The sequence below is a fragment of the Kogia breviceps genome, chromosome 4, assembly GCF_026419965.1.
Source record: "Kogia breviceps isolate mKogBre1 chromosome 4, mKogBre1 haplotype 1, whole genome shotgun sequence".
NCBI classification, from domain to species: Eukaryota; Metazoa; Chordata; class Mammalia; order Artiodactyla; family Physeteridae; genus Kogia; species Kogia breviceps.
The window spans coordinates 62,628,727-62,653,911 of record NC_081313.1 but is presented as its reverse complement, the minus strand read 5'-3'; the positions used below and the strand labels follow the sequence as shown (position 1 = coordinate 62,653,911).

The 25,185-nt window shown below is 39.0% G+C and overlaps 1 protein-coding gene and 1 long non-coding RNA gene across 5 annotated transcripts in view; one reads left to right on the top strand and one right to left on the bottom strand.

Annotated features, from left to right (window-relative positions):
* Window positions 1-271: 271 nt before the first annotated feature.
* LOC131754728 (uncharacterized) lies at window positions 272-24,761 on the top strand. Of its 3 annotated transcripts, none has more exons than XR_009335331.2 (9): window positions 272-3,624; window positions 5,211-5,251; window positions 5,457-5,578; window positions 6,503-6,928; window positions 7,499-7,665; window positions 8,607-8,686; window positions 8,911-8,996; window positions 14,347-14,478; window positions 23,898-24,761. It is a non-coding gene; the product is annotated as an uncharacterized lncRNA (long non-coding RNA). The 3 variants fall into 3 exon arrangements; XR_010840177.1 differs by lacking the exon at window positions 23,898-24,761 and adding an exon at window positions 19,766-20,533; XR_010840176.1 differs by lacking the exon at window positions 8,607-8,686.
* The window catches only part of JMY (junction mediating and regulatory protein, p53 cofactor), a 71,266-nt gene continuing 63,188 nt past the window's right edge, over window positions 17,108-25,185 (bottom strand). For both annotated transcript variants that reach the window (XM_059060655.2, XM_059060656.2), the window contains exons 10-11: window positions 24,053-24,360; window positions 17,108-20,338 (exon numbers count right to left, since the gene is read on the bottom strand). In XM_059060655.2, coding sequence (XP_058916638.1) covers window positions 24,056-24,360 — 305 coding nt within the window. In that variant the 3' untranslated portion in view covers window positions 17,108-20,338; window positions 24,053-24,055. The remainder of the gene's footprint in view (window positions 20,339-24,052; window positions 24,361-25,185) is intronic.

The window sequence follows — 25,185 nt, the reverse complement described above, 5'->3', positions numbered from 1 at the left end:
AACCACTGCACCACCAGGGAAGCCCCTGTTCCTGTTTTTTTTGATCCGTAGTTTGGTTTTGTTATACTAGCCTGATGGTACTCATATATATCTGTGTGTGTGTATATATATATATATATATATCTCAACATATATATATATTTTGGGGGGGGTGGCTGCATTGGGTCTTCATTGCTGCACAGGCTTTTCTCTAGTTGCAGCGAGCGGGGGCTACTCTTCGTTGTGGTGTGCAGCCTTCTCATTGCAGTGGCTTCTCTTGTTGCAGAGCATGGGCTCTAGGCGTACGGGCTTCAGTAGTTGCAGCGCATGGGCTCAGTAGTTGTGGCTCGCGGGCTCTAGAGTGCAGGCTCAGTAGTTGTGGTGCATCGGGTTAGTTGCTCCGCGGCATGTGGGGTCTTCCCGGACCAGGGGTGGAACCTGTGTCCCCTGCATTGGCAGGCTGATTCTTAACCACTGCACCACCAGGGAAGTCCCGGTACTTATATTTTTATAGTAAGCTACTTCAGATCTTTTTTTGAGTTTGGCAAGAATTAGAATAGCTACAGAAAAATAAAGGATATGTCATCATAATTTTGCAGGGTTTTTTTAACCTGTACGTCTAAGGCTAACCATTGGTCTGTGTTAGTAACTGTCTTCATTTATTAGTTGCGAAGTTCATTCTGTTGAATAATTCAGAGAATCTTTTTTTCTCTATAGTCAACCCATGTATTAATAATAGCAAAACTTAAACATGTGATTGCTTGATGTTATAGAGCATTTAAGAAAACAAGGTAACCCCAGTGAAGTGATAAAATTAGCTTTCTTCTTTTGTCTGTTAGCTCTGCTTATCTGTCATGGCACGTTGGTTAGAATAGTGGCCAGTAATCTTATGTCATTGATATAAATTTTTTTCTCCATATCTCATGTCAGAGCTGATAACAAGCTTCTTGCTCTGACTGTTGAACTATCATGAGGAAGAACTCAACAAAAATAAATCATAGCATATGTACTGTGCTAGGTTCATAACGGTGGGCATGCTTACATTTGTCACATCTTTTGGACTATCACATCGTTTTTAGGTGTCAGGATCTACTTTTACCATCACCAGTGAGGAAGATACAAGGCTTTCCTCCAAGGTGAAGACTGAATGATTGAAAGAGACTTTGTCAAGACAAAATTTTTCCCCAAGAGTCCTGCCAAAGATTGGCCCCTGGGGAGGAGGCAGCCTCCTTCAGAGAGTGAAGAACACACCATGTAATTCTCCTTTTCCTCCACTGGCTACTAAGTTGACCTTTAAGCCACACATGCCAGGTTAGAATGCAGTCACCAATCATCATTGCTTTAATTCTCCCAACTTAGATGGCACTTAGCCACCTGAACTGAAAGTTGGAGGAAACTCTCCTTTGAATAAGGATCATCACAGGACTTAATGTAGCCTGCTTCCTCAGCCAATGCCTGCTAAATACCAGCTTGGACCCCAACAAAGAGAAAAAAGGTCCAAACTCTCCTTTCGGCTAATGATTTGATTGTCAAACCAAGATGTCTCAAACCTATAATTGTAGTTTTAATTGACTGCATTCTGTTTGAAAGAGCAATAGCTTCAGGGGAGGAGAGTAAGAACTTTTATTAACCACAGAGTGTGTATTGGGCCCTGGACATGTCAGGTCATTTGGTCCTTAAAACAGCCCTGGGAAGGGCTGCAGTGGCTCTGCTTCACAGAGTAGCACCCAGGGACCCCAGGTAACCAGTGGTCACCCAACGCCATATAACTAGCAAAGAGTGGAATCTAGTTTGAACTCAGATGGGCTTAACTCCTTTTTTTCTCTAAGAGGCATGTTTTTCTTCGCCAACCTCAACAATGAGAGAAAAAGAGGCAGAAAGATAATCTAAAAAATGGAGTGACTGCTCACTTAAGAGGCTGTAACAAGATTGGAGCTTGGTGGTTATTGCTAGAGTCTCCAGGGCAGGGTCCTTAGGAAGATTCCTAAATTGCTGACCGTGACTCATTCAGTCCTTTCTGTGGCCTGATTTTATCATCTGATCCCAAGACTGTGCTGTAACTTTGGGGTGAAAAAACAAAGCTAAGAATCCATACAGTATTCTCAGCTCCCATCTAATGCCGTGATTCCCGAGATGCCTACTTTATACATAACGGGGAAAATGCATACAAGGAAGTTACATGCAGTGACTGAACAACACTGAGAATACAGCTTCCCACTTGTGCCAGGATAGACTAATTCATGGGGACTCAGAGGAGCCTCAGGGACAGGTTTTTGGAGAATCAGGCCTTGGAGTTCTGGAAGCTTAGTGCTCTTACTACAGAGCACTCCTGTTCCTGCCTCCTCATCCCTCTGCAAAGAGTCCCGGGGTTGCTGGAGTCGGGGTCAAATGAGGGGTCAGTAGTAACAAAGGTGATGACACCCCCTCATTCCTCCAGCTAGAGAACCGTCTTAGCCTTTCCCCAGACATGTTCTCTAGTAAAGAACTCCTTCCACTTCAGCCTTGCTGGGATCCACAGATTTCAAAATGAAGACTTTGGTTCTGCCTTGTCTAAACACTGAGACAGTTTTTGTTGCAGACTGGGAGCTGGCAGCAGCTCTTCAGAGCCAGGATATGTAGAATTCCTTAAAAACAAGCAGCATGCAGCAGCATGAAAACCTTAGAAACGCTTCTGAGAATCAACTTAATCTTCCAGCTCTGAAACCAACTATGTGATGATGGGGGCTTTTGTTTTCTTTGCAGAGCCTAGGCTCCCTTTGAGAAAACTGACAAATTTGTAAATGTGGTAAAGATAACACTTTTCAATAAGCTGTTATTTCTCCCTCTTTATTATTTGGGTCAAAGAATTTTTTGAATTTCATTCCAATTCTTTTTACTTTGTGTATCAAGAGAAACAGTCATAGCAAGAAAGACTTGACCAATATATTCTTTTCATATCACAAATTCTCTTCTCAAAGTTTTTTTTTCTGGGAGGAATGAAAGTAATTTTATTTGTTGTTGGGTTATGGTCAAGTACTTGCAAATGACATGTATTTTTCCATGAAATAGGCACTTTCTGATCTACCTGATTGCAATACTTAAAATGTTATGCATCCAGTGGCGTCCCGTCTAAAATGATTTGTTGTTACTGCTAAAGAAAATTTTACAAATATCGCTCCAAGTGACAAAAGAAAGCAGACATTAACTGATTTTTTAAATTAGAATTTTGTTAGCCTTATGTTTTGGATTAAGAAAGAGATGTAGTCAGTTAATTGTTTTATTCCATTTTTATTGCAAATAAGAATGAAAAAGAGAAAAAATATTTCCACACTGGATTCCCTTTGAATGAATTCAAGCAAAGTTCATATCTAGTGGTTTTGCATCTGGCAAAGGTATAAAATTGTGCCCATAGAGGTGTTGATTTGCTCCAATTCAGCAGGGCCCAGCCCTTTGGTGGGCAGTGCTGGCCTGGGAGAAGTGGCCTTCTCTGCACATCTGTTAAGTCCCAGGGGCTTCTAGGGTTTGGTCAGAAGCTCATGCTAAAAATGATCTTTTTCCCCACCAGATTCTAGGTTGAAAAGGTATGTCATCCATTCATCTGTTGATGGACACTTAGGTTGCTTGCATGTCCTGGCTATCATAAATAGAGCTGCAATGAACATTGTGGTACATGACTCTTTTTGAATTATGGTTTTCTCGGGGTATATGCCCAGTAGTGGGATTGCTGGGTTGTATGGTAGTTCTATTTTTAGTTTTTTAAGGAACCTCGGGAATAAAGATGCAGACCTACTAGAGAATAGACTTGAGGATACGGGGAGGGGGAAGGGTAAGCTGGGACAAAGTGAGAGAGTGGCATGGACATATATACACTACCAAACGTAAAACAGATAGCTAGTGGGAAGCAGCCGCATAGCACAGGGAGATCAGCTCGGTGCTTTGTGACCACCTAGAGGGGTGGGATAGGGAGGGTGGGAGGGAGGGAGACGCAAGAGGGAAGAGATATGGGAACATATGTATATGTATAACTGATTCACTTTGTTGTGAAGCATTAACTAACACACCATTGTAAAGCAATTATACTCCAGTAAAGATGTTTAAAAAAAAAGTATGTCATCCACTATACATGATGACTGGATCATTTCAGACTCTGACAATATGAGCCACGTCTTAGGACTATGCAGTTCTTCCTGACATTTCCTTCCATGAACAGTTGCACACAATTCCACACACTTGTGTTTTCCATTCAGTGTTCTTCACACACGTGGGACCTGCCAAAATCTTTAACACGCCCTGCAACTCTGCTTTTGACAGGCTCCTCATCTTCCCAGACCCCCGTTTCCTCCTCTACAAATGAGGGAAGTGGTCTATAACTCCTTCCAACCTCTTCTTCCAGCTCTAGAATATTCAATACATTAAGAGTACAGGGTTAAGAATCATTGCTTAGAAAGAAACTCTAAGATTTCTGTCATCTGAGGGCAAAGGTGGGCCTGCAAGTCATTTATTGTCTCAAAAAATTAAGACCTTTCTTTAAACATAGACCAACCATATGATCCAGCCATTCTACTCCTAGCTACTTACTCAAGAGAAATAAAAACATGTCTGCACAAAGACTTGTACAGGAAGCTTTATTCCCCAAAACCCCAAACTGGAAACAACCCAAATGCCCATTAATAGATGAAAGAATAAACAAAATGTTGTACATCCCTACAATGGATTACTATTGAGCAAAAAAAAGGAACAAAATGATACATGCAATAACATAAATGAATCTCATTATGCTGAATGAAGGAAGCCAGACACAAGACTACATACTGTATATTCTGGTTATGTAAAATTCTGGAGAATGCAAACTAGTCTATTACAGTTACCCAAGGCAGATCAGTGCTTGCTTGTGGACTGCAGAAGGCTACAAGGGATCTTTTTGTGGAGGGAAATGTTCTGTATTTTGATTGTGATGGTAGTTTCACAGGTGGATGCAACTGTCAAAGCTCATCAAAAGGTGCACTTTAAATGAATACAACTTATGTAAATTGTTTCTCAAAGTTATCAGGGAAAATTTTTTTGTAAGCTCTTGACTGTTCAATCTGAGGCTTGAAGAATATACATAATGGGCAGCAGATAAAGTTTTGAGGGGCCATGATATCAAAAAAGGATTGATAAACCCAAAATATTCTTAAACATTCTGGAAAGCCCTTTAGTGTCTGGGCAGCATGTATGAATTTGTAGGAAAATAATTTATCTTCTGATTTCAGGTAAAGCCCAGAACAAAGAACTGCCTTGGGAGCTAAGCAAGGTATGTTGCTCCACAAACAAAGGCAAGTACATGGTAGTGGGCAGCTTCCTGTCTTTGCAGCAAGTCAGGCTGCTTCATACCGATTTCTTCCTTCACTCTGCCCGAGGTGGTATTTACGGGTCTACTCAGGGGTGGATTCCATTCTACTTTATGAATGTCTATTCAGAAAAACTAGAAAGCTGTAGGGCATATTCTTCCTTTCTAGGCCACGTGGGGCGACCGATTTTAGTTGGCACCACTTGTAGAATCACAGGATGTGAGATTTGGAAGGAACCTCAGAGACTCTCCGTCCAACTTCCCAGAGGAGGAAGCTGAGGCCCAGAGAAGGTAAGTGACTAGCCTAAGAACACAGAGCACAAGCAGGGCTAAAAATCACTGCTCTCCGGGATCTCTCCACTTTGATACACTGGCTCATCACTTACTGAGAAAGTACAACCCCAAATCTCTAGCCAGATCCTAAATCCAAGCTTAATTAGCCTGTTGCACCTTTATTTTTTTTTAATTTTTTATTTTTTTTAATGAAAGCTGTAAAATGGTTGGATTCTAGCTGAGAGAAAAGCAGCAAATTCTCAGTTCTGGCCTACTGTGAGGAAATGTAAGGATCAAACCTCAGCACGGGAATGAATGCGAGGCATTTATGATTCTTGTAGAACTTGGCAGCAATTACAAAAGCCTGTTCCATGGTGGAAATGACCATGTTAAATTTCCATTCTTATTTGCATTTGCAAAAATAGAATAAAATTATTTCTTGGGTAGAAGCATTCTCTGTGACTGGGAAGTGCTTGTTGTTCGTTACTGCTCCTTTCACTCTTCATATATTTCCCCTTGATGGCTGTTGAAATAGCAGATATTTCATACAGAGAGAACATTCATCACAGCAGATTCTTGATTGAAGTTGAGTCAGATTCTGCCGTGAAGCAGCCACTGCCAGGGAGTAAATCAGGCCTCTCTGGAAGCTTCACCACCACCCAGTCTAATATGGCTTTAATTTCCAAACTACAGTTTGGCAGGACCAGGGCTCAGCACTGTCCCCAACCTCCTCCTCTTGCATCTGACCCCTCAGCGCCTGGGTTTCACGGGGCCGAGACGTCCCCTCGGGGGGTGTGATTTTGCTTCCCAGTGGTATCTGGATGGCACCTGCCAGCTGGTGCTGGTGCAGGGGAGACAAAGATGATAGCTGTGTAATTTAGCAGTGGCCTTGGCCCTTTGGTTTGGCCGGTGTGCTGGTAACATGTTTTGCTCTTCCCGCAGACTCCCCAGAAGGTCTGTTGTAGAGTTTGGTAGAATGACTAGGACAGTAACTTCTGGAAGACTTCGGATTGTTGGAAGCACCCCAAGCTGAAGAAGCAACATCGGCGGCCCCTGCTTCTGTGAGGGGGCTCCTGGATCACCAAGCGACGGCACGTCCTGGAGGTGTCGGCAGTGCTGGGGCCCACCCTTCCCTGTGGTGGTGTTTTCTGGGTCAACTCTGTCTTGTTCTGAGGGCCATGCTGTGCTGTGGCTGCGGGACACACTTTTCGTGTGTGGGCACCGTGGATGGGCGGGTCCAACCCTGTGCCCAGCGCGTCCCTCCATTGAGCACCGTGAGGCACAGACTCCCTCACATTGCCAACACCTGTGCTTCCACAAGGGCATTTGTCAGCGCTGAATTCCTTGTTGAGCGAGTGGATAATAAAGGTACCTACCTTAATGGTCTAATCAAACCAGTGTAGTAGTGACACAAGAAGTCTTTGAAAAACTGTGGGAGAAGAGCTGAAACTTTCTCTAGAAAGTTCATTAATGACCAGAATAGATTATATAATCTACATACAATCATGGAGAATTGAGAAGGGTACTGGAAAAAAAAAAAAAAAAAAAAAAAAAAAAACCCCATATTCTCCCCACCTCCTCTAATCCTTTGAATTTAAATCATTCCCATCATTGAGGTCAAAGGTGTTTGGGCCACCTGAAGTACAAAATTAATTTTCTTCTCCATTTTCTATTGATTTATGAATTATAAATGTAGTCTTTTGTTTACCTAAGAGACAGGAATACAATTGCTATTTCAAGTCACTTTTACTTTCTATTTACTTTTTTTTTTTATCAGCACACAAGCATGTTCTAGTGTCTCTTACCTTTAAAAAAAAAAAATCCACCCTTAATCCTTAGAGCTATCAGTTGATTTCTCCCCTCTTCACTGAAAAACTTCTGAAAGAATTGTGGGCTCATGAATGATCTCCATTTCTTGTCTTTCCATTTGCTCTTCAGACTTCTTCTCCAGCCCACACTGCCCTGCCGAAAGTGCTCTCTCCAAGGTCCATTCCGGGGAGCATTTCTGAGTCCTCATCTTCCTGGGATGCTCCTTGGAGGACCATCTGAGAATCCTTCTACTGCACACGGAAGAAAAACCAACTCACATTGTGGCAAACAAAGCAGTAAGTTTATAGTATGGTTTCTTTAATAATTTTCTCCCCTCTACTTCTCCCTTTTTCCTGGCATTAATCAGATATTAGATTAGTTGAATTGATCCTCTATCTTTTCTATCTCCTTAGCTGTTTATTCAGCTCTAAGAGTTCCTTGCCTATCTTTTAAACCTTGTATTGCATGTGTAATGTCAGCTGTCAGAGTTTTTGTTTCTCAGTGTCATCCCTTGTTCTCAGATGATTCCTTTTTATTGCAACACATTCTTGTTTCATGGATGTAGTATTTTGCCTTTACTTTTCTGGCAAAATTAATTTTAATTTTTCCTACTACTTCCTGAATTGTCTGTTTTCTGAGTTACCTTGTTTGTTTTGGTCTCTGTCTATTGTGTGGGGACTTTGCGAAAATGTCTGTGACTCAGAGCAGTCTGTTCACATTCTACAGGGAGACCCTGGGAGCTCTAAGGGACCAAGAGGGTGGAGCTGGTGGACTGGTGGCTTTGGGGGTAGGTTGACTGGGTGGGAGGCCAGCTCTGTCATTTGGTAAATCTCCATTTCTCCTCACACCCAAATATTACCATGTGCTGGTCTTTTCTCTGGGGTTAGTTTCTCCGGAAAGGGATCTTCCAGACTCCTCAGAGGGTGGGGGGGAGGGGAACAGATGCCTCGCTGAGAGCCATGTCAGAACCAGGCAGGAGGGCGGCAGGGGCCTTGTGATTCTGAAGGTAGATTGTAACTCGATGCTACAGTGTTCAGCATTACCTCTGCCCTCCTCTTGGACTGCTATTTGAGACTAGATCTTCTCTGGCTCACTCTATCCAGGGAATGAACTTCTAGACTCTTGCTGTGGGAGAGGAGGGTCTGGAAGGTGGGGGGAGAGAAGGTTTCTCGCTCCTGTGTGAGACTCCCACCACTCTCCCTCTTTTCACCTGATACCTCCTCCCCACCTTTCACAGAACACAGTGCCCCCCAGCGGTGCTAGACCCCTCAGGACTCAGCCGGCTCCTCAAGTGTCTGTCTCACTGCACACTCTCAGGTCAGCCCCCTCCACTCACTTAAGCTGTTTACCTCCCATACATCTTTCAAAGTCTGGACACTTTTTGTCCATAATTTTCTCCTCTTTTGTTTTTAATTCTTTTATTGTCATGTTAGGGCTTTAGGAGGGAGTATCAATAAAGGCATGATTCAAGCCACCATATTTAACTAACTGGAAGTATGTTGGCATTCTTTATAACTTCGGATTATATTTTAATTCTTTAGGTCTGCCTTTCCACAGAAAGTCAGAAAATAGAAATTCTGACTTTTTCAGCTACACCCAGTTCTTTCTACAAAGAATAAACATGAAGGTAAGGATTTTTGTTAATTTAAAATGTTGCCTGTTACGTAATATTCATTTTGTGTCATGTAAGTGAAATTATGTTCTATTGAAGAAGGAAATGTATATGGTTATTGCTGCTTTTTCAAATTATCCAGGAGCATCTCTTCTACTCAGATGTCCTTGCTTCTAAGTTACTCAAATCTTTGTAGTTCTTTGTGAAGGATTTTGGTATCAAATCTTCCAACTAATAATAGCTAACGTTCATATGTGTGCCAGGCACCCTTCTGTGCACTCATTTAACCTGTACAACAACCATATGAAGTTGATATCATTATTTGTCTCTCTCTTTGGAACACAAAACTGAAACACAGAGAGTAATCTGTCCAAATTCATATGGCTAGTGTCTCAAGATTCCTTGCTCTTCACCACTATGCCATGCTCTGTTGCAAAATCTTTTTCTTCTGATGAAATTTCTAAAGATTTTCCCACCTACTTCCCCAGAGGAAACTTACAATATTAAAACACCTAGAGATGGAGTTTAAAACACACACACATGCACACACACACACAGCCAATTAAAGGAAGCTGTGTAGACCGGAAGTCTGAGATGAGTTGGTTTTTCCATTGGAGCACTAAATTTGGCTCTGATTTACTGTCAACTAATTTTTAAAAGTGAAATGTTAGATTATATGGTTCTCATTGTTTTGTAGAGCAAGCATGCACATAATTTTGCAGAGAAAAACGTCTTTGGCAACTGAATTCTAGAAGCAATTTCTACAGTGCTAATAAAAGAACTGTAGGGTTTTTAAAAAGCTTTTTATTGGAAATGTAATACATAATCAGAAAAATACAAAAACATAAACACACAGCTTACTGAATTATTATAAAGCGAACCCCCATCTCACCACTACCCTGGTCAGGAAAGAAAAGCTTAGCCCCACAGAAGCCCCTCTGTATGCTTCTTTCTGGTCATGAAGCTCTGCTCTCCCCAAACGTACCATTATCATTACTTTGGTACCAACCATCTTTTTTTTTCTTTCTTTTAGTTTTACCACCTAAATAATACCCTAAACACTATAGTTTAGTTTTGCGTATTTTTTTAAAACTTTGACTGGAATCATGTATTCGATATTTTTGCTTTTTGCTCGACTTCATGTCAGTGAAATTCATCCAAATTATTTTGTGTAGCTGTATTCATTTTTATCCTTTAGTACTCCATTGTCTGACTATACCACATTTTAGGGATATACCACAATTGTCCATTCATCAGCTGATGGACCCTTGGGTTGTTTGGTTGTTGGCTATTAGGAAGAATGCTGCTATAAGCATTCTTGCATATGTCTTCTGATTCAAGGATACACACATTTCAACTGGGACATTGGGTGACCATATTTTCCTTATGTCTCTTCCCATAATGTTCCATCTATACATGTCTATATCCAAATTTCCCCACTTCATAAACATACCAGTCATAGTGGAATACAGCCCACCCTAATGACCTTATTTTAACTTGATTATCTCTGTAAAGACCCTATCTCCAAAAAAGGACACATACTGAGGGTCAGGACTTCAACATATGAATTTTGAGGGACACAACGAAGTTGATTATACTAAAACAAGGAACAATTCTAGAAAGAGGACAGTTTGTGCATAGGCCCTAAGGTAAGAGAGAGATTATACACAATGCTAGAGCTCAGTAAGCCATGAGGCTGATAGGAAGGGCCAAATCACATTCAGCCTTATAGTCCATAGGAAGGAGATTTGGGATTTTATTCTAAGTGCGATGGAAAGTAACTGGAGGGTCTTATGCAGTGGAGAGACATGATCTCACCACTTTTGAGTGGAGTATAAGTTGAAAGGAGACAAGAGTGGCAGTGAAAGATCAGTTAGGCGGCTACTGCAGTACCCTACTTGAGAGCCGAATGTGGTCTGGACCAGTGTAGGGGTTAGGGAGAGAGAGAGCAGTGGATGTATGCAAGATGTAAAATGGAGTTAGGGTTGATAGGTCTCATTGGATATGGAGGATGAGGGTGAGAAGGGCAGCAAGGATGCCTTCCAGGTTCTGAATTCCAGAACTGGATGAATTTTTTTTTTTTAAGTAGAAAGAAAAGATAAAACTGAGAAGTGGGACTTCTCTGGAGGCGCAGCAGTTGAGAGTCCGCCTGCTGATGCAGGGGACGCGGGTTCGTGCCCAGGTCCGGGAAGATCCCACGTGCCGCGGATCGGCTGTGCCCGTGAGCCATGGCCGCTGAGCCTGCGCGTCTGGAGCCTTGTGCTCCGCAACGGGAGAGGCAACAACTGTGAGAGGCCACAAGTGTGAGAGGCCTGCGTACCGCAAAAAAAAAGAAAAAAAGAAAAAAAAAAAAAAAAAACCTGAGAAGGATTGGGTCCAGGTTTTAATAGAGTAGGAGTCAAGGAAACCATTTTGGACACGTTATACTTGAAACTGCATGAAGCATCCAAATGAAGAGATCACGGGGCAGTTGGATCCAGTGTTCTGAGAAGAGGTATAGGCCAGATAAAATTGGGAATCATTATGACACAAATGTCATTTAGAACCATGGGGAAAGGTGAGACTAAGATAGAGAAAAAGGTTATGAAGAAAGTCTAGAAATATTGCTTACATATAGTGCAGTGCAAGAATTGCTGGAGTTGGGGAGGTAATATTCTACATGTTACCTTCTGATGATTCACCTATGGTGAATTCACCACCATAGAGCCATAGTGTGGCTTTTGCATAATGTAATTTTGAATAAGATTATATTGCAAAATGCCCATGTTGGCTACTTTCCCTCATCTCACTCCTCTTCCAAGTCAATAATGTTAATTTACTGTTCTAGCTTAAATATTTACACACTGTAGAATATCTGAAAAATAAAATAATTCAGAGTAGTGCTTCTTATTCTAAATCTTTCATTAAGAAGTTTTAGGAATAACTGTGATTGATTCCTGCTAGACTTCATTTTCTTTCCATTGGAAAATGGTTACAAACGAACTAAGGTTTCTTTGAAGTTTGCCAATCTATCATCTTCAATTACACAAAACATCTGTTGGTGGAGGAAGTTCAATGCCCTTGAGGATGAGTAACTTTTTCATTGTTCTTGGTGGTAAACTATTCTGAGAGAAATTGGCCAGTGGCTTTAGTTGCTTAAGGCTTTTCCTCAAAAACCGTTATCATGTACCAATATGTTCACTGCAGCTCTATTTACAATAGCCAGGACATGGAAGCAACCTAAGTGTCCATCAACAAATGAATGGATAAAGAAGATGTGGCACATATACACAATGGAATATTACTCAGCCATAAAAAGAAGCGAAATTGAGTTATTTGTAGTGAGGTGGATGGACCTAGAGTCTGTCATACGGAGTGAAGTAAGTCAGAAAGTGAAAAACAAATACCGTATGCTAACACATATATATTATATGAAAAAAAAAAAAAAGTCATGAAGAACCTAGGGGCAAGACAGGAATAAAGACACAGACCTACTAGAGAATGGACTTGAGGATATGGGGAGGGGGAAGGGTAAGCTGGGACAAAGTGAGAGAGTGGCAGGGACATATACACACTACCAAACGTAAAATAGATAGCTAGTGGAAAGCAGCCGCATAGCACAGGGAGATCAGCTCGGTGGTTTGTGACCCCCTAGAGAGGTGGGATAGGGAGGGTGGGAAGGAGGGAGACGCAAGAGGGAAGAGATATGGGAACATATGTATAACTGATTCACTTTGTTATAAAGCAGAAACTAACACACCACTGTAAAGCAGGTATACACTCCAATAAAGATGTTTAAAAAAACCCCAAAAAGCCATTATCATCATACTCGTAGACTTGCTATAACGATAAAAGGACTTTTAAATATTATTTCAATATAAAAGGCCTCCAGATAACCACAGAGATAGACTAAGACATTTATTCAGGGTTGAAACAATTCAAACTGGCTGCAGTCAACCGGGAATTTTCTAGCTCTAGAAGCACACGAATACAGATAAGTTGCTGAGGCTAAGAGAATACCCCAGCATCTGCAACTCTGAGACATCACTGGATGTGAGACAAATAATGGTCTAGGAGTTTTTATGTGGGGATATATATATGTCCCCATGACTATGTTCTGGGGAACAAAGTTCCTGAATCCACAGAGCATAATAGCACTATGTTACACCTAAAGCACTTCAAAGGAATCTGCTGTATAACTCATTCATGTCTTAAAATAAGTTGCCTCTGAAGAGATTTGAACTTAATAGCTTTTTTTGGACTGACTTTATTTGAATATTATTTGAAGCCACATCTTGATGTCTTTGATACTCTGTTTTTATTCTTCTTGAAAATGTTTAGTGATCAAGTGTTTCTCTGGCACATCTCAACACAGGAGACTCAGGCCTAGTTTTAGCCTAGAATGAAGTGCTCTTCTCCAGACCACCTGAAGTGAACGCTAAGCGCCACGTGCACCTTACAGGGTTAGGGTTAAGAGGAAGTTGAAGATGCTGTGGGAGATAATTGGGTGGGGCAGTGTTTAAAGCAAAGCCTGCCAAACCAGTAGTAGTCACCCCAGACACGTTTAATATCTAACCCTTTTCTTGTGCCTCATATGAATTGTGACAATTAAATCAGATTCTGTGATTCTTCCTTTCATGTCTTGTTTTCCTTTCAATGTTCTGATCAAGAATGTTGACACACAAGGAGGGCCAGACACATACTGCCTAAGTGCTTTCCAAATGAACATACTTGATGGAATTTAGATTATAAGAACAGCATTTTAGAAACATGTACAGGTGGAAAGGCATGAGCTGAGCATGAAAATGTAGATAGTAGAGGTAGACTTGGGAGACCAAAGTTGGCCCACAGAAAGCCTTGTGGCATTGGTGCACGATTTCCTTAACCAACATGGAGCCAGGAAGCCCAGGACTGTATGGCAAGGCCTGGCCATTGGAATTGGTGACAGGGAAGAAAGATGCTTAATGGCCTATGAAGTCCTCCACAGCAATAGGAAGAGCAGGTGGAAGAGGCAGGAATGAGGGAAAGTAGGAAGTGACTGTGATTAGAGGATGGACCCTCTTGAACTCTGCAGAAGAATTAATGGGTCAGCAGTCTGTTAGAGGTTAAGCTGACAAATAGTTGAGTTCAGAGAATGACGAGAGCACAAAACTGGTGAGCTCTGTGAGCAAGCAAGATTATTAGTAGAGAGATCTGGAGAAAATGTTAGCAGTGAGGAAGAAGTAAGTTTCTGGTGAGCAACAAAGCTGTGGGTCGCTGTGGGAAAGGTATCCACTTGGCACTGGGACAGAGCGCTTGGGAAACGTGCTTAAACTTCAGTAACTGTCAGAATGCGATGGTACGTTGGTGGGTTTGCACCAAAGAATTTTAAACCTCTTCCACACAGCTTCCTGTAGCAAAGAAATGAAGTTTCAACTAGTTTACAGAACTCAGCAAGGTCAGGATGAACGACGGAATCACAAAGGACTAAGGAATTCCACAGGGCCTAGATTTCCAGGAGAGGTTTTCGCCAGTCTTGGTAAGTCACCAAGCCCACAGGTAAGCCCATTCCAAACCAGCCACAGCATGATTTTCACAAGGGTGGACCAGGATGTACTGTGTTGAGAGTTGAATTAATGTATTAAGTAACTCAGTTTGAGGCAGAAGGTGATTCTATCAGTTTGGCTAAAGCACTTCTATTAAGTCCATTCTCTAAACTCTCACAGAAAAACTATCTAGTAATCAAAGCCCTCTGTTTAGTTTCAGATATATTTATGGAGGGAATACATGGAAGTAAGGCCCTTCCTTGGGAGAAATGTCTCCCTTAATCTCCCCCAATTTAGATGATCACAAATTGCTAAAATGAAAGGCATTTAAGGACCTTCCAACTTTGGAGGTCAACATTTCTAAACCATATTTTGTTACAAACAGTGGTCGGGAAGAGGCACAAATACACGGGTGGAGAGTCTGAATCCTGTTCATCATGTTGTAGTAAACGCACAACTTGCTATGCTCCTTCTTATTAGAAATGAAGTGACATTATATACCACCATTGCTATTTTAAACAAACAGAATGAGCTTAACTCAATAAATATCTTTTATTAAAGAAAAAAAGGAATATTGTTAAGCACCAAAACTGTATGTTGTTATATTGCATGTACAAGAAGAGAAAGGTGATTGCAATACTTAGTGTACAAGTACTTTGAAGTCGTGGGTGTAAAAAACATGAAATACAAAGCGATACAATAATTACAATGCAGAAAGTTGCACTAAAGAGCAAAAGGCAACAGTCAAAACCATTACTGGAGATTTCATAGTATTGCTCTAAATGCTTGCTTAGTTTTTTTTCTTTGTACTTTTAATACTTTAGAATGTTAACTGAGCATTATTTAAGTATTATAAAATTTGCAGGAGTTGTCATTTACAATACATTTTGCACACTGTCCATTTAATGTAACGGTGTTAAAGCCATCCTGAAAAGCCAAGCACAGTGTGCTAGTGTTTTGCTTAATATTGCACAAAGCTAGTCAGTGGTGAATTGGTTTGCCATTAAAATTTTCATTTAACCAGAAAGGCTAAAAGAACATATCAGTTTCATTCGCCCTAATGGGCTTTTATTCATGCAAAAGGATCTGTATCCTTCGATTTTTCATAAATTATACATTATGGTTTCACACTTTGCAAGACATATAGTACAATAAGAAATTCAATGGAACAGTGGGGATTCTGTCCAAGTCGAAGAAGTCAGAAGTCACTTGCATGGGTTGTACTGTCTACCCTTCTTTGGTCACAAATGAAGGGAAAATGTCATCTTGTGATTATGAAGAATTCTTAAAACCAATATAATTAGTACTAGGAAAAGGTGGAATAACCTGTTGCACTCTTTGATAGTTAACCATAGAACGTGCAAATTAAAAAAAAAAAAAACTTCCCTTGTTAAAACTGAACTCTTTAACCAACACCCACACCTTTAGTATACATCTCAAATCACTTACCACAGACTTTCCTTAACTCACCAATTAGAGCCTCTCTTAGTCATACCTGACCAAAAAACCCAAAACTTCCTCTTAACCCTCAAAACAAATGACTGCTTTGAGATTCAGTATAAGATAACATTGATAAAATATTTAATATATCAGCCTCAGAAGTATTTTCTGTACATGCACCTTACAGTGGCATAATAAATGTGTTTGGAGAAGGGGAGAGACACATGAATTTGGATTTCCATCAGTTAAGTCCCTCAAATACCAAGCTGTACATTTACTGTGGGTAAAACAGAAAATTTTAGAATGAAGATATCTTTGAAATAATTCAATGGGCAAACATTTATAACAGACAGACAGAGACACACACACACACACACACACACACACGGAATCCAGACTCCCTCTTGCCTTTAAAAATCCTTTACATAGATGATAGTTTAGGCAGCAATATAAACTCATTTTGTAGGAAAAACTTTTAAATTAGACTATATTTATAGGATAAAAAATACCATTGCTTCATTTTACAAAGCAATTAAGCAGAGACTTTAATGTGCTTTAAATAAAGAGCACTTTGCAGCAAAGTTCAGAAATAACTACTGAATTGTTGTTCAGTAGCAATAAATGAATGCAACATGCTCCAATAGTAAGGTGCTTCTACTTTCTTACCTCTCTTCCATCTAAAAGTCAATCTTGTGGTCAATCCTCTAACACTAAGCATAGTTGTTCTTCTATGCTAAGCAATAAATGGGAAATAAAATCTATTTAAAATGCACATTTTATATTATTTAAATTCAGTGCAAGAATTAGGTAAAACTTGTTCAGGTTTCTGCTTTCACTATCAAATGGATGCATGTTAACAATGCATCTGCCACAGTTTTTAAATGTTTTACAGCTGTTCAAAAAGACTTTTTACAAATAACCTGGTATAAGTATATGAAATTTCAACTCCCTGATAAGGCCTTTAGGGACCCATTAGCACTTTACAGGTTGGTATCTGATGTTAAGTACATAATAACTAAATTGTAAAGGTTAAAAAAACAAGCTTGTATTTAGTGAAAGAAAAGTTTTCCTTATGCACACACGCAATGAACGCAATTTAAAAATGTACTCTTAGGGAATGCATAAATTTAAATTGTATTAATCGTATACTGGTCCCATTCCAAACAGAGAGGGTACTGCCCATTGATTTTTGTCCCACTGATACAAGAGTTTTAATTCTTAGTGTCTGCTATGGCCAAAGTATGCTTTACAATCTAACACATCACATTTTATGACATAGAGACGTCATGCCACATGTTAACAAATATTGCTACATAGTTCAGCTTTGTAGAAACAAGGCTCCCCCCACCCCCATTATACAGAGTAGAAAATTTTCTGTGGGTTCGCATAATGAGAAAAGCCCCCATATTCTCAGTGGAAATACTACACCTGATCAACTGTTACAGCTGTGCATTTTATAGAAATGTCTCAGGTTCCACAATGAAGAACTAAAGAATGATTGTTTTTATACTGCTCACAAACTCAATAAGCCTATAAAATATACATGAAGTGAGCGATTCTCGTCTTTTAAAATTCCTCTTTAGCCAGGTATTTCTTCCTCATACTGCTACCCTACAGTACCACCAGGATTTTAAATCATTAGGAATACCTTTTCTATACAGGCCACATTGATTATATATACATAATTTTAGTTGTATTAGTAGAAGAAATATTCAAAATTGACATTCAAGTGAGCAGTAACATTAACCACCAAACATCCAAGTCATCATCTACTTGTTTCCCTATTTTAAGTATACTGCAGTTGAGACTAGATTGGTAAATTAACTTCTAAATTGATTCAGCATAAGCAAGCAGCTGTTTATAGATTCTTGATACAGAAATGATACACTAACAGAAATATAACTGTCAAGTATTTTAAACCATATAAGTAGTACAGGCAAATTTGGAACTGGAAACATAATCATATATAAGTACCATCATAACAATATATACAAATTTTATACTAAGGACAAAGATGCTCATTTTATTAGGGGCAAGGATAAGAAGGAAACCATGCTTATATAATTTGTTGGGCTCTGAAACTGCTTTTTAATTAACATGTGGATTCACCTGGACACATGGACTATAGTTATCTGAAATTCTAATATTTGTGAGAACTCCAAAGGTTGATGACCTATAGTAACATGTAATTTTGTGGAAGGAGGAACCTGAATCCGGAGGAAGGGAAGTGGATGTGTTGGAGAGAAAGTTGCTACCAGAGAATGAGCACAGGGGTTGCTAATGAGGCTCTACAACTGTGAGGACCACCTTCAAGGAGTGCTGTGGTGGGGTATGCTTCCAGCTGTGGATGCACTCCTGAAGGATTCATGCAGATCTGAACACCCTGCATTCTGTGCTAGAGACTTATTACAACATGGCTCAGGAAAACAGATTATAGGACCCTTTTAAAAGTGAGCATTGTCTCTTAATGGAATCCCAGCTATAACACTAAATGGGTAGCAATTTCCTCTAGACATATTAAGGTTCCAGTGCTTCTGCTGTCAATAATGATATAAGATCCTCCTGAATTTTTCTAAATGTCAATAAATGAAACAAAACTGATAAAACTGTTATGAACAAGCATCCAAAGGCATAAAATTGATACATGATTTAAGATTTGCAAATTTGCTTTAAAAATTTTTTTTCAAATATATCAATCAAATCAATCATTCTTTAGGTTAAAAGGCATGTTTCAATGTGTTGCTGAAGATGTGTTACAAAAATCTACAACCCATTCCTACTGTAATCAGGGGATTGAGATTAACTTTATATTAGATCTGTATTTCTAATATTCTCAGACAAGGTGTAAGAATGATGCTAGAATAAAGCCAATATATTGTGAAAATGCTCATATTCTCATCAATAAAAATAGTCAACATTCAAGCAGATTTTGTTTTATATAACCTGTTGCCAGAAAATTTTCTCCATAATTATTTTAAAGGAAATAACATTTTCAAGTAACAAAGGTGTGAGCATTTTTTTCCTTCAGGATCACTAATTCAGATACATTTGAGGGCTTTTACTTCAGGACTGCTTTCTGGGTCTAGGCCAGAGAATTGCCTCATAAGAAATAAAGTTCATTTTGGTATGTCAGCCATTCATATTAATGGTCAAGACCTGTCTTACACAGAATTACACTCTACAGAGTACTGTAAACTGGGTCCAACATATCTACCTTCACTCAAGCCCACAACAGTCCTGCTGAGAATTCGTATCGGCTCCACGCATTCTTCAGGACTCCATTACAGCAAAATCAGCACCTAGAGCTACATACATATGTTGAAGAATTTAGTGACGATAACAAAGGCTCTCTCCCAAAATTCAACTCCAAGCATGTGAAGATAGTGTAATGCCAGCCAAAGAGGCTTTTCTGCCTGTCTACTTTCTGTACATTTGTAGAGCATGTTTTTTTTTTCCATTGTGGAGCATAAAAATAAAAACAAATGGTGCATGTTAAAAAAGACTTAAGATCTGCATCCCTACTATTGAATCCTGATTTTTGATTCTCAATAGGAGAGTCATGTTGAGTTATAGTAATCAAGCAATAGTTCAAACAAAAAGACTAAAAATAATTTGAAATATCAAATTACAAAGTATTGCTTCTCATAAACAATGCTGCACATAAAATTCAAACTATTATAAATTCACAGTTATGAAGGGCTATTTAAAAGCATGGAAATTTTTACTCTGAAACCTTACAAATTGTAAGTGTGTGGGCTTCTAAAAACAGGCCATGTTAAATGCATCACGTTGTGGTAAACACATTTATAGGTGTATCTCCATGGTTATGTATCTTTTCAGATGCTGTGGAACATCTTTATGAAAATTCCTTTGGAGATGAGTAATGTGGGAATTATCAGTACATTTCCATCTGCCTTCTCCCAATTCCTGCCCTATCTATCATGATTAACTTCTTTTTCAGAATGTCACACTATTTAAGCTGATATGGAAGAAGCTCTGTGTTTTGGGCAGATGACTATTCAGTGCACTGAACGATGGATTTCAAAGCAATCTCAACGCAGCTCACAGTAGATCTGTCAACCCAGTGTTCTTCCAACTCATAGCGACCCCTAGCTTTACTGGCCACTACAAGGATGTAAATGGGTAGACAGGTGGGGAAGGTGCTTAAAAAACAGGAATCTTCACAAGGCCTCTTCTCCGTTGCAGTCAGGAACATTGCACATCTAAAACTCATGTTAACCACCATCCACTGGAATGACTGGAAAAGTGATAACTTGCCAATTGTGCTTCCTTTTTCACACCACTGAGCCAATATACTTTGGATCTAATGGAATCCAATTGTGGAACCACATGTTTACAATTTTGTAAGAGCCGATGTTCAACTGTAGGTATTTTTTCATTCTGTTGAGTCACCTGTTTACAAACAAAGTAATACTGTATGTTAAAAAGGACAGCCTATTAAAGACAGTATGTATATATATTCCCTCACACCTTTCACAAAATCCAGTATGAACACTGATGGTTTTTTCTTTCAAATGACCTTTTTATATAGATGATGTATAAAAAACATCTTACAAAAAGATATGTTTGTATTCTTTAAAAAAAGTAAAACAAAATTTGAACATGGATTTTGATCATTGTTAAAAGGTCATATGTCAAGATGACTATACTTAACACTGCTGTGTGATATACAGGAAAGTAGCTAAGAGAGTAAATCCTAAAGAGTTCTCATCACAGGAGAATTTTTTTTCTTTTCTCTCCTTTTTCTTTCTTTTCTTTAAGACGGATGTTGGCTGAAACTACTGTGGTAATCATTTCACAATATATGTAAATCAAACCATCATGCTGTATGCCTTAAATTTATACAGTGATGTATGCCAATTATTCTCAATAAAGCTGGGAAAAAGAGTTTTTTAAAAAGGTTGTATGTTAGATTCACTTTCACTTTTCCTGCTTTTACTCAACATTTTATGTCAAAACTATACACTAAAAAGATAAATACAATCTAAAATCTTTGCCTCAAAAACTGCCAGTATAATAAGAACTATCAAATGGCAAGTTTAAAATACACCAGAGAGAGTTGTCATTATAATTGAGATTTAGAGGACAGAGCTAGTACTGTCTTTAAATGGATGATTTTACCAGGACTTTGTAAAATTCAAAATAGTTGTGTTTGAGATCCATGCACTGACCCCACAGCACAGGAGAAACATATATATGGCCTACTTGTCAGATAAAAGCTGACATGTGGCTTTTGAGCACTTGAAATATGTCTAGCGTGATGGAGAAAGTGATTTGAATTTGACTTAAATTAAAATCTAACACTCTGTAAAAAATACTTTTCCATTAAGCACAATTTGGTTGTTTTGGTACGACTATTCAATTTAACCAGTGAATACTTGGCATCCAAATTGAGATGGTGCTACTAGTAAGTGTAAAATACTCACTGGATTTTGAAGACTCAGTACCCCCCCCTCCAAAAAAGTAAACTACATTGTGGAATTTGATATTGACAAGATACTCTTTTGGATATATCATTTAGTAAAATATTACTAGAATCAATTTCACCCATCACTTTTAACTTTTTTAATGTGGCTCATATTTTATTTCTATTGGACACCATCATTATAGTTACTCATGAGTTTAAGAAGGACCCCACAGGAAACAAGTTAGAAATAATAAAAAGTCTATACAATTATATATATTTCCTTATGTTTAGAAATCCCCTTCAAAGACACTATTACCTATGGCTAGGTCTGAGATGAGTTTTTAGAGGAGGATGAGGCTGAACATGTCCAGGACCTTCAGTTTTGATTTCATGAAGTTTTAAGAAATTAGTTCTTCAAAAACAAGTATGTAATTACATTATTTTGAATCTATAAGAAAGAAACCAATTAATAGGAAATACAAATTATAGCCTTTTTAGCCATCTGTAGAAAAATGTCTAAAAGTTCAGAGCCTTAAAATGACTTCCTAGGGACCTCCCTGGTGGTTCAGTGGTTAAGACTCCATGCTCCCAGTGCAGGGGGCCCGGGCTCAACCCCTGGTCAGGGAACTAGACCCTGCATGCCGCAGCTAAAAAGATCCCGCATGCCGCAACTAAGACCCAGCACAGCCAAATAAATAAATAAAATATTTTTTTAAAAAAGACTCCCGAAGACTACACACAGGCAGTGATATATAGCTCTTTACCAATGGCTGCTCAACTGGTAGGGATCACAACTAGTCTGTGGTTTGCTTCTGATGTAGGATACATTTAATCTTTAGTGACTTTGCCACTATCCCAGTTCATGCATTTTCTGGCAGTATTTAATTGTTCCTCTCAACATTATACTACATACACCAGCCATGAACAATCAGCCAAAAACAGGGAAGGTTTTAGGCGATTTTTGGAGTGGTATTCATTATGGACATATTCTTAACACCTGACATAAGGTTAAATTAGCAGCCAAAAGCTATAAATAACATCCCAGCTACTTGACTATAGGAAATGCATGCTTATGTGAAGGTCCAGCACTGGGATTACCTAATCAGTGCCAACATGGTAGTTTTTGGCATAGGTTTAGGGGTTTACTGAGAAGCTACACGCTGAAGGGGACAAGGCAAGAGGTAGCAAGCAATGTGAAGTGGGACACAATCTAGTCATCCAGTGTGGGAAAGATTCCCAGTCAGGCACACCCGAGTCTCTAGACACACTCACACACTTGAGTGGACACATTTACTTTCCTCTACAGAGCATGGTGTATATATGTACAAACCCAAATAGTCTGAAATTATCTGGGGATCCAAAAACAGTAAGTGACCGATAATTAAGGTCTCTACAACTAACAGGAAAAAAGGGTGCCAACAGTCCCAAGACCCATGGCCATGGCAGACAGTGTTACTATCAAATGTTGGTTAGAGCACATTAAAGTTAACACCCAACCACTTATCAAGATTTTTCATGCTTTTTGTTAAGCTACAGTGCAGATGCTGGTGGGGAGGGGTGGAGTTGGGGAGTGTGGAATCAGCACATTTTCCTGATGGACCCATGCCCCAAAGGGTAAAAACTGCTTTTAGTAATATTTTGATAAATCCAAAATAGTATCTTCCAACATTTAATCAATATTTTAAAAACTAATGACACAGTTTCTGGGTTTTATCTTTTTGTAGTAAGTCTTTAAAATCCAGATGTATGCCTACATATGTATCAGTTCTACTCTTTCAGAATCTTTGGGAGTGAAGGCCATGAATATGCATTTTTAATAAGCTCCCCCCCCAGTAGTTCTTAAGATCAGGCACAGTGATTCTTCCTTTACCTACTCCCACCTACTTCCCCCTTTAGTAAAGCCCACAGAAACATATTCCATCAAGAGAGCATAATGATTAATAGAATATATTTGCATACTTTATATTTTGCACAAATAATATTTCAGTTATGGTCATCAGCAATTCGATATACTATTTGATTTACAGCATGTATTATCTTTACCAATTCTATGTATTTAGCATAATTTGTGCCACATAACTATATAAATTAGCTTATTAAAGCGTAGTGGGGGACAACTCTGTATTACCTTGGGAGAATGCCAAATGTGTACCAATTCCCACAGGGTACTCAATAAGATATGTATATTAAGTCAGCTGCCATTTTATCTAGACAATGCAGTAATTACAATAAGCCCTAAATGATAAACTTTAAAGGCTTAGAAAGCTAAATAATCCGACAATGCAATGACTTTTCTAGATTCCCTTGTGGGCAGCTATCAAAACATCAAAATTCAATACGCATAACAGTTTGCAACTGAAATACCTAAGTTAGAAAAAGACTTCTTTTTTTTAAAGCTAGAATAAGACTGTCACTTTACTAGAATAAGACTATCCTTTTTACTTGGGGTATAGCTTGTACTGAAGAAATTTTTAATGAGCAGGATATAAAAAAACACAGTACTTACACAAGAACATCTCTGTACTTTTTTTGTTATGTTTCCAGAAACTACAGAAGTAAAACCTGAAGTTGTGATCCAGGCTATAACTGAGCTGTATAATAAATAATGAACCTCAGATTCAATGAAATATAACAGACCTTATCATCCAATACAAAAGCTGTATTACTGAACACTACTGAAGAAAAGTAAGACCATTTACTTGTTAGTTTTCCCAGTCTGTGCAAGGCAAGGCCTCCTCTTCATCCTCTGACTCAGGGGATGCTTCTTTGATTCTTCTAAGAGCTTCATGGATGCTCCGTGTTAGAGGGTCCGTGTCGGGCAGAAGCGTTAAGGATTCTCTCAAGACTTCCTTCTGTACCTTCTTCAATTTTACCCCCTTCCTTATTTGTGCCAAGATATTATTATCATCTTCATCAGGAAAAGGAGGCAGAGTTCGCTGTTCAACCTTTCTCAGATGAAAACTACCACGCTTCAAGGAAGCTAGCACCTCATCCATGGGTGAGCTCACTTTAGAGAATGAAAGAGAACAATTATGATTGCACTTAGAGTCAGGAACTGTATAACCTCCAGACTTTAGGACTGTGATAGCCCAGGATGCTAAAAACACATCTACAGAAGGGACCATGAAGCACAGACAGACATTGCCAGAACACGGGGATACTAATTATGCTTGTTTAAAAAAAAAAAAAAAATCCCAAGACCCAAATTCCATGTCAGGCATTACTGGTATTCCTATCATTTCCCATGTGAGAGAAGGGAGCAGATTGGGGGCCGGGGGGTGATCTTTAGTATTATTATGGGTGAGACTCCTAAAGAGTTTCCATAATGCAAAAGTCCAATCTAAATTCAGACAGTGACTTGACTGAACATTTAATTTTAAAAAATTAAATTCTGGTTCATTATGGTGACTGTGTGTGGTTTTTTTTAAATAACTGCTTTACATATGAAATTCTACTTGGGCTATGGTAAGAAATATTTTATAGGATGGTCTCTCAGATTAAAATGTAATATACAATGTTCTCTCCGTGAATGCTAAAGCTCCTAAGGGCCGAAATTATTTGCTGTTTCAAAAACATCTTTATTAAGGCTTATCTGACATGCAAAAAATTATACATATTACTCCCTATTCTTCTTTGCTTCTTTATAAAAGATATGCCAGGGTCCTCAATAAATATGTAGCCAAATGTTACATGGTTTTGCCAATGTTCTCCTGACCAGATAGCTTCCCTTTTCTTGTACTTCTGAGATTTAAAATCATATTCTAACACAAAAGGAGCCACATAATACATGTTACCAAATAGATCAAGTCAAAAGATATAATTTAAAAAGCAT